General features: G+C 27.4%; 1 protein-coding gene across 4 annotated transcripts in view; it reads right to left on the reverse strand.

The window, feature by feature from the left end:
* LOC107456323 (protein fantom) overlaps nt 1-15,353 on the reverse strand; it is a 57,677-nt gene that overhangs the window by 9,049 nt on the left and 33,275 nt on the right. For all 4 annotated transcript variants that reach the window (XM_087168188.1, XM_087168185.1, XM_087168187.1 and 1 more), the window contains 7 exons: nt 13,235-13,304; nt 11,841-11,970; nt 10,326-10,408; nt 8,357-8,510; nt 5,479-5,633; nt 2,205-2,330; nt 1,011-1,115 (listed from right to left, as the gene is read on the reverse strand). In XM_087168188.1, coding sequence (XP_087024314.1) covers nt 1,011-1,115; nt 2,205-2,330; nt 5,479-5,633; nt 8,357-8,510; nt 10,326-10,408; nt 11,841-11,970; nt 13,235-13,304 — 823 coding nt within the window. The remainder of the gene's footprint in view (nt 1-1,010; nt 1,116-2,204; nt 2,331-5,478; nt 5,634-8,356; nt 8,511-10,325; nt 10,409-11,840; nt 11,971-13,234; nt 13,305-15,353) is intronic.

A 15,353-nucleotide genomic window follows, 5' to 3' on the forward strand; every position in this document is an offset into this window, starting at 1 on the left:
TTATTTATAAAAAAAATGTGGTTATCCATTGCCACATGACGAATTCCAAACTTACAAACTTTTTAATAACTTTAAGAACTGATTCCTTCATCCTTGTTTTTCTTCACCTTATCAAAAATCATTTACAACACCTTTGTCATTAATGTCATTTTAATGCAAACTTATAATGCCACGTTTTTAAAAGAGTAAACAATTTCAATAAACATGCATAAAATATACATCACACATTAATGTATAAAACACGTAAAAACACAAATGTCACATAAACAGATCAGGAATGTCGCTCAAATTTGGAAGAAAAAAAATTCCCTGTCTTTGTTATACACAATATAGCAAGAGGAAACACACAATCACTGTGCTCCTGTATAAGCTGTACTGGGCTAACTATACTAGTTATAATTTCTGAAAAAACTTAAGGAAAAAAGGAACAGCCAAACATACTTAAAGCAAATAACGCTATAGTAAATGAACTAGTTTAATATAACTGAAATATCCTTAAATATACCATAGATTGCACACTTTGAGTGATTAACATTTTTTAAAAAACGAAAATAAAAAACAAAATTCCCTCAATTTTTCCAGTTTCTAAAGAAAGAATCAAAATTCCTTGTACTTTCATTGTTATTTCAAAAGATTTTTGAATTCTCCGTATTTTCCAGGTTTTCCCTATTCTCCCCATCATGAAGAACCTTTTTCTTCTAAGACTAAAATTATTCTGTAATTATTCAAAACAGATTGCGATCCTTCATAATAAAACAAAAATTACAGTTTGTTTATAAGACATCATTTGTGGTTTTTCTATGTTATTAAGCTTTTCACACATATATGACATAAAATGAATCCTTTCTTTACTAGATCATAGTTTCGGAAAATATTAAAATGCACCATACAATAGTAAAATACATAATTCAATAAACATCTTTTTAGAAAACTAAAATAAATATAAATGTATAACAAATGAATACTCGATCTAAGAATAGTAGAGAACAAAACAATAATAGGCAGTATACCTGCTGAGCACTGCCTATTGTAGATGTGTCAGATGTTGCAGGCTGATAGTCATGCTGCCAATACATAGCTATTTCAATGGATCCAGAAACAGTGTCATCATTTGGCTGGATTTAAAAATAAATGCAAAATTCTATATCTAATACAGAATGGTAAATAAAATGCATATTTTTACTAATATACCAATAGAGTTGGCGAAAATCGATGTTTTTTTTCATTTTTTTTCTTCATTTACCAACCGAAATGTTTGATAAAATGTATTAATAATAGCTATTACATATTATATACAAATAATATCATAGCAAAAATAGTTAACATTTCTTACTAAAATGGTTAAAATTATGATTAAATTATTAAAAACTAATAACTAAATAAATAAAATTATAAATATGTCTTTTAAGCTGAATTTGCCAATTACTGTTAAAGAGTGGGAGACTATTTGTCAATTAGACATCTAATGAAGAGTAAATTAGTTTTGATGAGAAAACGTAAGCTGAGAAAAAATTACGTAAGTTACTTTGGTTGATATACACAAACTACATATTTAATCAGCTTTAAAAGCACTGAATTTAAAAAAGCATAAAACTAAATGGGTATAATAAAAATACTTTTTGAGCTCACGACATGTTTAGTCTCCTCTTTTATTTTCAGTCTATTTTGAAATATAATAATTTACATGTATGACACTATTATTTCTTAGTAAGGAATTTACATTATGATAGAAGAAGACTTAAAATCACACTCTAAATAATGTATTTTTTAATATTTTATTATATAAAAAATATTTCATACTTACATAAATAATTTAAAAAAATTAGTTTATTTAAATAATTGATTATTTATTTTTGTTTAAAAATATCAGTTTACTTCAACTTAATGCTTTCTTTTTATTGAAATAATGAAAGGGATATGCATGCAAATACAATAATTTACATGAATACCTTTTTTATTATTTCTTAGTAAAAAAACCTTCAATATCACTGAAATCAGACTTAGTAAAAGTTTAAGAATATATTAACTCTAGTGTACATGTACAAAAGGTAGGTAATATTTAATAATTTTTTCAAAAATTCGAATAGTTCAAATTGATGGCTTTTGAAAAAAAATCATAGTTAATTTATCTATGATCTTTTGTAAAAAAAAAAAATCATAGGATTTAAACCATTATTTAAATCATACCATGGAAATAATCTTACCTTATGCAATTGGAATATTTCTTTAATTGATTCATTCTGCACCAGAGGAAAGAGCGGTATAGAAACTCTCCCAATATAGGTATTTATATCTGGATCATTGTCATCAAAAACATATACATCCAAATTCTGAAAAAAAGAGAGCAAAGCATAATCTCTCCATATTTCTCTGATTTGGAATCATATCGTCTGATATTTCTGTATCTATTGGAAAAACTATAAATATTATTAATATTGATAGGTTGTCTTAAATAATAATTTAAGGTGTTGAATAGTAAGTTATACGATAAGTATTTGTTTAAAATACTTTTGTATTTTAACAGAAATATAAAGCTAGTTAGGAAGTAATTATTAAAATTTTGCTTATTTTATTTTATAACAGCCTACCCAATTCTGAGTTTATGACTACCAATGCTCAACTCCGAAGCCTTGTGACTTTGAACCCAATTCAGAAGACAAGGGAACTCCTGGATCATGTATTGGGAGAAATTCGACTTTGCAGAGGACTTTATGATGGAACTAACCTGCATTTGCGTTACATGGAGAGGAAAACCACGACAATTTCCTACGGTTAGCCTGACAGAAAGAGAACTTTAACCTATGATCCGTTTACCACTAAGGATATTTTAAGTCAACACTGTGGTCGGAGTGGAATTTAAATCGATCAGCCATCGCTGGGATCAAACCTGAGTCACATCAAGCACTCTATCCCCTGAGCCATCACAGCTCAGCATATACATATTATACCATACCCAAGTTAGGACTCAAGAGGTACATGAGCAAGTAGTACTGCACATGATAGAGCATTATAATGAGTTTTCTATGTTAGCTCATAAAGAAGTAATTTCAGAGCTGGGAGTGGTGTTTTTGTCAACAGCAATGATAGTGAAGTCAGGATCAGTATCCGAAACCCTGACAATTGCTCAGTCTTTAGATCTGAGATCATAGCTATTGGAACTGCTCTTAATTATGCCCAGACAACTGACAATAATTGCATTTGGATATTGACCGATAGTAGGAGTGCTATTCAGTATTTCAAGAACTGGCCGGAAATATTGGATATTCCTGGACAGGAGATTATGAAGCTTCTATCTGAGATAGGCCTGAAGACACCAATAAGCCTCCAATGGATTCAGTCGCATGTCGGGGTACATGGCAATGAAACTCGCCAAGAATGGCTATGATCTTCCTATGGACTGTTTGAACCATCTTACTCCCACTGAGATCCACTCCCTGGGAAAACATCGTTTGCATCCAGTGTGGCGCCGTACTCCATCCCATCAGTGGTATGCTGGCAACCGCCCTGGCTTGTCATTAACATGCAGCTGCCCTCGGTCTTTCCGATCGGCCATGGCCAGATTTCGTAGTGGCCATCTTAAGTGTTTAAGGTTTCAAAATGGGGAGAAGACTTTCCATCCTTGTTCTTGCTCACAACCTACTAGTCCTGATCACCTTCTTTTCTGCCTCGGCGCTTCTTATAAGCAGCTGCTGGTTGATCGGGACTTTCTGCAGATATACGGGGAACTGACGCGTCGGGTCCTTCTGGACCTGGTCTAGGCTTTCCTTCTCCAGGGGGATGTGTAACAACAACATTATGCTGAAATGTCACTAACTCATACTTTGTGTGATTTCATGTTGACGGTTAGATTTAAAATTATTGCTGAAATTTAATTCATAGAGAACTTTGAATGTAATCGAGTTCTCTTGAAAATGGTTAAAATTGAAATCAAAGCATTTCTGCACAGTCAACAGCTAGGCTTTGAAAATACTTGGTTAATGTATTGTTTAAAACTAATTAAGGTGTTATGACTGAAGAATTAGAATATTTAAATGCAGTTATGTGCATTTGACTAGGTTACCTTTAAAGTTTACATGTTGTACACATTAACTTTGAAAGTTGACCAAACTGGTCACAAAAGGTGACTAATATTAATATAATATTCATATAAGTATAACAGAATAACAAGTATTTTAGTTCTATTTATCAGTAGAAAAAAAAGTTGATAAAAATAATTTCTCAGGTATTATTTAGATAAATAATTATTCATCCAGTATAAAAACACATATTTATATTCAATAAGTAAGTATTTGTAACTTATAGGTTTAGAAGGTTTATTAGCGATTTCAACACAAATATAAGATCAGCATTATGGAAAGAAATGTTATTGTTACTTTAGGGAATCCACTGCACATGAACTTGGTTACAGCAATATGATTTGCTGTTACAAACACCATAATTATTTGAACGTCTAGAATTGGCATGTAACCCATAATTTTGAAATAAATTATTTAAAAAGTGCAATTTGTGCTAAAAACAAATAATTTATTTATTGTTTTACATAAATAATTTGTCCCAAGTATATAAATAAAAAATAGAATTCTAAAAAAATATAAAAGTTTAATTACACTAGTAACAATCTGAAGATTATCTGTATCGTACTGACTTTAATTCTCTAATTACACTTTATTTTGGCATTCTCTATGTTTACTTCCTTCCCTTCACAATATATATAAGTTGATAGAGTTGCTGCCTTCATACCAGTGTCAGACTTTACTAATTTTTAATTACTTGTATTTGGTTTATTTAATTAGTTTTAATTTTAAGCAAACTAAGTGTGGCATCAGTTTCAATAAGATGTTCTTTTTGCATAAAAGACTATAAGTATTTATTTTTACACTTTCACTGGTACAAATCTGAGTAATGTGCAATTAAGTACTGAAATCTGAGAAGTTGGCATGTGTCAGCATAAATTATGTTCTGTAAAGTTCCGACAGTTCAATGTTTAAGTTACTGTTAGTCTATATTTCTTGGCAAAATTGGATAAACCTTGAAAACTAGAAACATACCTTAGAGACAACAGTTTTTGGAAAACTGTGTATTTGACGACAGTGTTTAATGAAAAGTATTTATTCACACCGAAACCCAACTATTATTCTGCAAAACATTCTGGTTTATTCCTGAAAACTTAAATGTAAAAAAGTCATACTAGAGGGGAGTATGAAACAATGTTTTGAATTAGTGAAAAAAAAAAAAACATAACATAATATCTCCAAGTCAGTGGAGTCCAAGTTTGTTCTCTCTAAAAACACAAATATTCAAAATATTTTTTAAAAAAAAATTAAATTCAAATTTCAAACAGTAATTTTTCAGATCTGAAAATTTTAAAAAAATGATAAATATGAGTATATTTTAATTCAATTTCTAAACCATTAATCAAATTTTCAAATTAGTACAAATGTATGGGTAACATAAATATCTTCAAAAATAAATAATTACTTCATTTTTTAAATATTTTTCAATGTCAGGATCAATATACAAAGTAAAAGTATGATGGTCCATAAACTCTGGGTTGTTAGAGGCAGGAACAATAGCGGTGTCTTGATCAGGCAAATCATAAAATTTATATACACAATAAGCAGAGGGTTGAAGATCTATAAATCACAATAAGGGAAGCAATTAAAAATAATATATCAAACACAATAAAGTAACATAAATAATAAAAGTATAATAGTGTCTCCACTTAACAAAAATTTATGAAATAATAGAAAACTAGGAGGCTCCGCCCCCTGCTCGCCAATCCCCGAGAATTGCTACGCAATCCTATGTGGTTCACTCCGTGAACCATGGCTCGCTGCGCTCGCTCGCTAATGAACACAATGTTCTAGCACAAAGACATAATATATTATCATCAAAGACATAGTATTTTATCATCAAAGACATAGTATTGTACTTATGTAGAAGAATTCTACAAATGTTCTTATTGGCTTTTAAAAAAGTATATTAGCTATTTAGATTGTACATGGTGAAAAAATCAAAACATTAGCTAAATAAGAAACATATTAGCAAAATAAATTATCAAATATTGCTTCACTAATATTCTGCATTTTAAAGCGTAAAAATTCAATGCATAAATAAACGCGAAATATAAAAAAATTCAATGCATTCAATACAAACACTTAAACGTTTTTCAGACGTTTAGGTAGCTCCCAGTAGAAAAATATCAATTCAACAGCGGCCTTTTAAAGCATTCTCACTTCAATTAATTAATTAATTCCTAATTGAGTTTAAATTAAATATTGTCATGTTTTTAGTGCACGAATCTGAATTGAACAACCAGATAATGCTCACTCTGGTTATTGTTATGTGGTTGCTCACTACGTGCTCTTGCGCGCCGAATCCAATCAATTAAAAATGAAAACTGTTGCCAGCGCGAGAAAAGAAATATCATCGGTTTTATTGATACATACGTACGTATTAGCGTTTTATATCATATAGATAGATATGTTTTTAATAAGCACAGGGCATTCAAATTTTTAACAGCCAATAATACAGATGCATAGCTGGCAACTCTACTGGATTTTCCAGTAGACTACTGAATTTTGCCTGTTTCTCCTTGCCTGCTGGTTTAATAAAAATTCTAGTTTTTGTACATTTTAGAAAATTCCCTAAAATTAAGTAAGTTTCCATAACAAATTCCTATTGAAATGGAATTTTTGTTCAGATTATTGCTTGCTTGAATATTTAAATAAGTGTCACTGATACATAATGAAGCGAGCCTCACTTATAAATTTCAGTTAACTATCTTTGATGAATTACTATTCAAAATTATGAATAAACATAATACATAACGTTTCAAGGTCATTTAATGTCATCATGACTGGAAAATATTGCCGTTTTTCTATTTTGATCACTATATAAGTCTCTAAAATTCCTTGTGAGTAAAATATTTAGTATATTTTGCAACAATTATCATGAAAATTACATTATTTTATAAAATCTACTGAAATTTTTCCCATCCATGTTGATAGCTATGCATATGAAATGTATGCTTCGTTCAATTGGATTTTCAAAAGTGTTTTCATGGGCATACTCAGATGCAGTACTACATTCATTTATTAATAAATTCAGGATATAAATTAAAATACAAATGAATAAAAAAATTGACATGGAAATTTTTTAGATAATTAAATTTCAGATTCTTCTGAAATTAATTTTATTTTACACATTTTTATGCACAATAGTAAAATGTTAAAGCACCCTACAAGAGCAGTATGCCTGTAGAGAAAAAACTGTAACTTTTAAAAAGTTTCTTTTTGTGTGTATTATGAAACATAATATTAATCTTTATAAGTCAATAATAATTATAAAACATATTTGACAATGAGCTTTATTGATTTTAAATATCTACCAACTTGCTTTTAATTTGTTTAGGATCATTAGTTTGTATATGTTTGTTCATGTGTTTACTCCAACCTATGATTAAAATAATTTCAGAAAAATAATTACATTCATGTAATAATTCTAGAATTGTTTAAAATATTTAAATTTAAAATAAATAATAAAAAATATTAAAATAAAAATCGTACTTTTTAAACTAAAACTATTAAAATGAAATTAAAAATTAACTAAAAAAATTATTACACATAGGACAGAGTGTTTTTCAGGTGTTAGTTCCAAACTATCATTGAAATAATTACAGAAAAATTACATTCACACAATAATTTTAGAATAATTTAAAATATCCTTATTTAAAAAAATATTAAAATGAAGAGTTCGAAAAAAAATTTAAGGATCAAAAAATGAGAATAATATTTAAGTTTAATTGTTGCTTTTTACATTAAAACTATTAAAATGAAATGATTCTTCAAAAAAAAAAAATATATTACACATTGGATGAAGTGTTTGTTTAGATGTCAGACCTATGATTGAAATAATTACAGAAAAATTATATTTAGGCAATAATTTCAGAATTATTAAAAATATCTAATTTTAAAATGAATAATAAAAAAAATATTGAAATGAAAAGCACTTGAAAAAATTTCAGGATCAAAAAGTGTGAACAGTATTTAAGTTTAATTGCTGCTTTTTACATCAAAACTATTAAAATGAATTCATTAATTAAAAAATTATTGCATATTGGACTGAGTGTCTCACCTTGGGACAGTTTTCACATCTTAAATTTAGCTTTGACAATTATGGTCACATTAACAATCTATAGACAATCTTGAAACACACCATCTTTTTCTGCAGTTATATATTTTTTCCAAATCAAAACAAATTTAAAATAAAAATTCAAAGTAAAAATTGCTAACCTGTCCAAGATACAAAACTTTAATTAAGAAAAATTTATTTAAAATGTAGCAAAAGAAAATACCTTTTTGTCTAGGTTTTAGGTTCATGGCTCTCAGTATTTTTACATGCAGTTGATTAACTTGAGAATCCTTGTTATATGGTTGTCCTAAAAGTTGTATAGCTGTTGTAGAAATTTGCTTATTACTGTGAATGTATTTCAAAGCCTTCATTTTTTCCTGAAATTACAATTTTATTTAAAAAAATACTTTCGTTGCAAAAACTGAGTGGATAAAATTTCAAAATGAATTTTAAAAGACATTTTTAGGAAAACTGTAACACAATTGCATTAAAAAATAACAAAAAAGTATTTGATAATGTATGAATTTCATAACTACTGGATTCATCAATTATATTATAAATTGATTTTGATACAGTCTGTGAATATTAGATAAACATACAGCAAAATAACTTTATTTTTTTTAGAAATATGTTTTTTTTCCTGGGTTAAGAAATTCTTACTTTTAATTTCTCAAAAGTTTTACAATAACTCCTTTATGGCCTTTTGTTTGGTAACCAAGTGTCATATAAGTATTTTGTAAAAACAATGCTTTAAAAATGTTTAATTTCTTAAATCACATATGTGCTTTTTGCGATAGTGTGCTTTTGTATATATTACAAGTGAACATGTGAGCATTTTCTGTAATTTGTCCCAATTGGTCTGAATATTAGGTCTATAATTCATTTACTCCCAACTTTTAGGGGATTTTGATTAAAACTTTTAATTTATCTAACTTGATAACATTTCTAGTTCTCTATAATTTCTTTGTTTGCTAACCACCCTATTGATCCTCTGTTTGCTCTCATTAAAGCAAGTACATTAATTTATTTTGAGCTTAAAAACCAATAAAGTGCTAAAAACAAAAGGCTTTATTTTTCCTTTTTAACTTAAGTTGAGAATGGTTTTGTGTTTCATAAAATGAAAATGTTTGCCATTTTGTTTAGGCTTTTTATTGTCATTTAAGTTGGTTGAAACTGGAAGATATAAATGTTTTTATATTAAAAAACTACATGAATTAATTTTTCATAAATAGAGACAAAAGAGCTAACAAAATTTAAAGTATGCAAAATAAAATACAAAACAACTTAATATAAACTTTGAGACATATTTCAGAAAACTATTTAAAAAAAACATATATGAAAAAAAACTGTAACAGACAAAAAAAGAGTAAGTTTAGTTCCAATTCAGGATAGTGATTGTTTTTTTTTTTTTTTTTTTTTTTTAAAGAATCACTAGTTTAAATACAAAACATGTTATTTCAAAATATTTTTATTTAAATAAAATTAATTTAGGCCATACAATACGGCGATAAATAATAAACTAGGTTTATTCCTAGTTCTTAGTTCATAGCTGAATAGAAAAAATTAGGTGAGCAAATATTGACAAGATTTAGTAAAACTAAGATAAGACCATACTAAATTTTCTGCTCTACTGAATTTAGAATGCCATGGTTTTCAGTTAATTCAGTTCTGGAGAATCAGTTGCTCGTTTTAATGTACTTTTAATGATCCAATGAAGCACTGTGCATGTTTAAGGATTTTGAAAATAATCAATTAGATTTTCTATTTGTAGCAGAGTGGCATGTGCAATAAATTTTGATACATGATTACACTTCAATAATTTTTTTCAAAAACTATTACGGTGTATCTAAATATCTTTTATGAAAAAAAAATAATAAAAAAGTAAAATAAAAAAGTACAAAGGACAATATTTGAGCAGCAAAAAAATAAAAAAAAAACTTTAAAATGATAAATAAAGTTATTCATTTATAAAAATAATGATGCTTTATAGAAAGAAAAAGATAAAAATTTAAAAAAGAAAAATAGTATGCAATAAAAATTTTACTTACCCTAACTTAATTAGTAAAAATTTTCCCCACTTTATTTTTTTTAATTTAGTAATAGTTCCTGGGTTTTTCTAAATTTTTTTAAGGAGAACTAATAAGTTAACAAAAACAAAAAATAATCAGAATTTAAACTAAACTTATAAATACTTTAAAGAACTTGAAAGCTTCTTTCATGGGAATCTTTAATTGCACCCAATATTCAACAGATCCAAATTCGACTGATCCCTCACCTGAAAAAAGAATTGAATTTAAAATTATTTTAAACTGAGAAGACTAATAGTTCATAAATAAATGTATTATTGAATTCAAAGTTAATAAACTTATACAAGTCTCAAATATTTTATCTTTTAAGTGATGAATGAACATTACTTTTCCTCAAAATACAGCTTAATATATATTTTTCATTGTGTATTTAAAGTGACTGAATAAATTTGATGAACAAAACTTTTCATCCCGAAAGCTAACAAGACGTTAAATTCTTTTTGTTCTTTTCTTTTTTTAGATATGTTTAAGTAAAATGAAATAAATAAATAAAAAGAGAAAGTTTTTTTCACTGTTCATTCTATATTCTATTAGAGGTATTGAAAAAGGTTTAGTTTGGTGATAATTATTTAAGTAAATTTCTGTTTAATTTTAAAAGAATACAAGTTAATTTTTAGTCAAATGTATGAGCTTATTTTGAATTTTTATCTCACTAGGAGGCTCTGCTACCCGTTCACATCGCTTACCAACCACTATGATTACTTCTTGTTTATCATTGAAGATCAAGGGGGGCGAACGGTTTAAGTCCATTTCCCCCCAACTAAATCTATGATTGGATTGCAATTTGCAGGGGTGATTGTGAGTCCAAATCAAAATTCCAGAAAATTTCTTGAGTTAAAAAAAAAAGGTTTAAATTGAAAAAAATTTAAACAAGGTTTCTTTTCCCCTTTTTCTCAATAGTATTTCTTAGTTTACCTAAAATATATTTAAAATTTTCACATACCTATATCATTTACACATACCTATGATGACCAGGAGAAGTAATTAAAATTTACAAATTTCTTTCTTGAGTTTATGATTATAACAACTATTAACTGATAAAAAATGAATATTAATCATGAATATAAGCTTATAAAGCATCTCTCTGGCTCTCCCTTACAAACAAATAAAATAAACTGTGTTTTTAAGTTCCATCTTTGAAAATTTGATTTCCGGAAACTTCTGTGATCAATGATTTTTTGAAACGTCTGGACCTTCGATCTCCAGAAACTTCCGGATCACTGTTAGCGAAAAATCCGGATTTTTTCCGGAGCACAATCAGCCCTGAATTTGCTGCATTTCAAGTAAGACTTAATTTTTGAAAATCAGCACTTATACTGCCTCGAGAGTAATTACTCAGCGAAGATGGGCTGTGCAGTGGAAAAACAGTTTCTGTATGTGTGGAAGTTTTTTTTCTTTTCACCTTCTCAGAATCAGCTTTAAGGGAGATAAACCATTGTCGCTTGATCTTCTTAAAATTCATTAAAAACATCATTTCATTTAAAGAAATGCAGAATTATAATTTAATGTAATCACATTTTATTAACATGCCAATCATATGCGCTAGTTTCCTGTTTAGATCATTTGAAACAAATGACTCCATGAGGAAGGATTGATTGAGGTTCTACTATGAATATTTACCCATCAATGTAGTAGAGCCATGCATTTTTGTCACAGATTCTTTGAAAATGTCAGAAAGATTTATGTGACAAGACGAAAGGGTTCTATAATCCACTCCTAAAGATTCATGTAGTTCTAAAATAACAGTACCCTGCAAATAAAATTAAAAAAAAACATTTATTTACAGAAGAGCTTAATCTAGCTTCATCATTCAAATTTTTAAAAATATACTTTTTTATGATGCACACAGTTCGCATGTCCTACTTTATAGTGGAAAACAAAAGTAGTGCAGTATATCTCTGAAAGTCTAATATAAAACAGAGGCAGAATCTAGAGGCAGTCTAGTATACATTAGAAAGTTTAATATACATAAGTTAAATTCCTTGCTTTTTGTTGTAATATAAATCCCCTGGTAGTTTTGTACCACAAACTGGGGCTACTTTGGGCCTATTTTTAATTTTTTTAAACAGTTTTTATGAAATTTAGGAAAGTAAAACAGGAAATAAGTTATTTTCTTCTCAGATTAATGTTTACCACTAAAGTGAGTTTTTAAAAAGTGCATAATGCTTCTATGTACAAGCTTAAAATAAATAATACCTGCTTGGGATACTTTTGACCCAGTAGCGTTTATTCAAAAAAATTAAATCGTATTTACATATCGGTCTAGCATAAATTATTGGTTATTTTTAAGAAAATGATTAAAATAAAACTAAAATGATTGAAAAATGGCTATAGTTTTGGGATAAATAAAAGTATACAAACTAAATTTTTTGAAAAATTTAATTTTATTAATTTTTTTTTGGTGAAAATATATTCTATTAAGTGCAGTTACACAATCATAAGTTATGTTGTTTTTAATAAAAGCAACAAACAAGTTTTAAATTTAACAACTAAGTAACAACTACTGTCACAGTCAGTGACTATTACGTGCATAGACATTTAGAAGTGCTTTTCTTTATCAGTTTTTGTAAAAAATTCCAGACTGCTTAAATTTATAATACCAATTGCAATTTAACTTCAGCTTGTACATGACTTAATTAAAAGTATTCACAAAGTTGATTTTAAAATGAATGGCAATATTTTTTGCATATTTTGTTAAAATATAGTAAATTAATGAGAGAAGCAAAATATTAGAAGGAATTTACATTTATGACTGCATTAAAAATCATTAATTGATTTTGAAATACATTAGAGGTTCCTAAAATATCTAATTTCTGAGTTAAAACCTAATTAACACAGTACTGTACTTTTTAAAGATAAAATATGGCTTTTGCGTTTCGATATCTTATTATATAATACTTATTAGAAAATAATTAGATTAGCTAGGAATATAAATAAATGCAATGTGAGGTTTCAGACTTACATCTGGAAAACAAAAACTTGCCAAAAACAAATATTAAAATAAGATTTCTTACATCAAGTAAATAACTAAGAAAATAATCATCCACTTGAACTGTATATTGTGCAGTGAAGTTAACATCTGGTCTGGAAAATAATAAAAAGTTTCATATAGTAAAGATTTTATTTTTATTTTCACACTAAATTTATAATAAATATTTAATAAAAAAAAGAGACTTTATAATTAATCTAAGTAGCTATTTAAATTTCTAAATTTAATTGCTAGTAACTTAGCTTATAAGCAAACGAACTATTTTCAAAATAATTACAAAGAGATTAAAATCTTCAGAATCTCTGACATTATAAAAAATAAAAATATTTAAGTAAACACAATGACAATTGAACCTATAAAAATTAAGTTACTTTAGCATAAATGATACTTTATTCGGTGATTTTATTTAATTTCAAATGTACTATGCAAAATGTCCAAAAGTGCAACTTTTCCAGTTGTTGGCTTTAACATCACAAAACTTTAATCTATTAAATAATTCAAATGAAGTGACAAAAGAAAGTTTTGTAATAATATAAAGAAAAAAAAAACACTGTGAGAAACACAAACAGGAAAAGTTACATGAACATAACTGTTTCAACGCTGTAGGTAAGCTTAACTATCCTTGTACAAATAAAAAAAATTATTTAGAATTTTTAAGGGGTGGTCTCCTTATTGCATCGAATAAGCTATATTCCCTGTACATTTTAATTCTTATTTTTGTCTATAAAGATTCCTATGATAAAATTTTAGTTAATTATATATCTAGTTTATTTTATAACTACTGTCATTGAAAAGCCTACCCAATTATAAGTTTACGACCATTAATGTTTAACAGGGTTGCCTAGTAATTTCGACATGCAGCTCCTGGATCAAGCACAGGGACATACTAGCCTTTGCAGAGGACTTTTTACGGAGTTACACAGATAGGAAAAATCACAAAAACCAACCACAGTTAGCCTGACAACAAAGGGATTCTACTACCCAATACATCTACCATTGATGATATTTTAATGTCAGCTGATTAGTTTTTAAAGTAGTCATAATTTTAGACCAAATTATGATTCTAATTTTGTCTTTATAAGCATGCCACAATTACAAGCAACATACATAATCAAATCTTAGGTTGACTCCATTTTTAGAATCGCACCGTTGGTTCCAAAATTATGAACCCTTAATTTTCATGACACTTCTTGTTCCATAAGGTTTGTTGGAGAAATGCCTCATTTTTATAAATTTTATTTATGAAACAAGGAGAAAAGTTTGTACAAATAAATATAACTCTATAATTTTGCCTTTTTCAAAGATAGTACAAATCAATAGACTAAAACTTAAACCAATCCATTCAAACTCACTTAATTAAAAAACCTAATAATTCAAAATGAAAATTCAACAAAAATTACTCATAGTATAAAAAATTAAAAACATTTTGATATAATGTTTTTTTTTTCACACAGAAATATAAATTAAAGATAATAAAATTTTTTTTGATTTGATTTATTAGAGATTACAATAAAAAAAAATTAAGAGTAATTAAATTCAGTTGACAGGATTTATATATTATTACAGGGTTGAACAGTTTAGTTCCTGATATTATTAATTTCTGCCTGTAACTTTTTAGTGAATAATGAAAATAACTATTTAGACAAGATTGTAGTGAGTTATTAACAAAATTATATTACAAACATAATGCATAATAATAAATAATTCAACATATCCATAGTTAGTAATTAAACATAAAAATGAAGAGTTAGGGACACTATTAAAAGAGGCCACATTTTCATATTATAAAAGCAAATGTTTCTTTAAAAGTGTTTTGGTGAAAAACACCACTATTTCTGAGTAGGCTGCACTCAGTACTGTACTGTTACTTGGAGGGGATTCTTAAAACTTGTTATGTGCCTACCAGGAAACAATACTCAAGAACAGTTAGGAAAAAATGCTGTTAATCACTTAATTACTCAAATGTCTTTTTTGGGAAGACTCAACTCGTATTAACCTTTTAACAAAGCATTTATAAAGTTAAAGTATTTTATTCTGGCAGGTCGGTTGTATTCATAAGGTTAGTATAAAAAAAGGAAAGGACATAAAAACAATTTGTATTAAAAAGTATTTGAAAAAGTATTAGTAAGTATTAAAAAGTATTT

This window comes from Parasteatoda tepidariorum, chromosome 7 (genome assembly GCF_982258835.1).
Source record: "Parasteatoda tepidariorum strain Cologne lab strain chromosome 7, Ptep-v5.0, whole genome shotgun sequence".
Taxonomy (NCBI): Eukaryota; Metazoa; Arthropoda; class Arachnida; order Araneae; family Theridiidae; genus Parasteatoda; species Parasteatoda tepidariorum.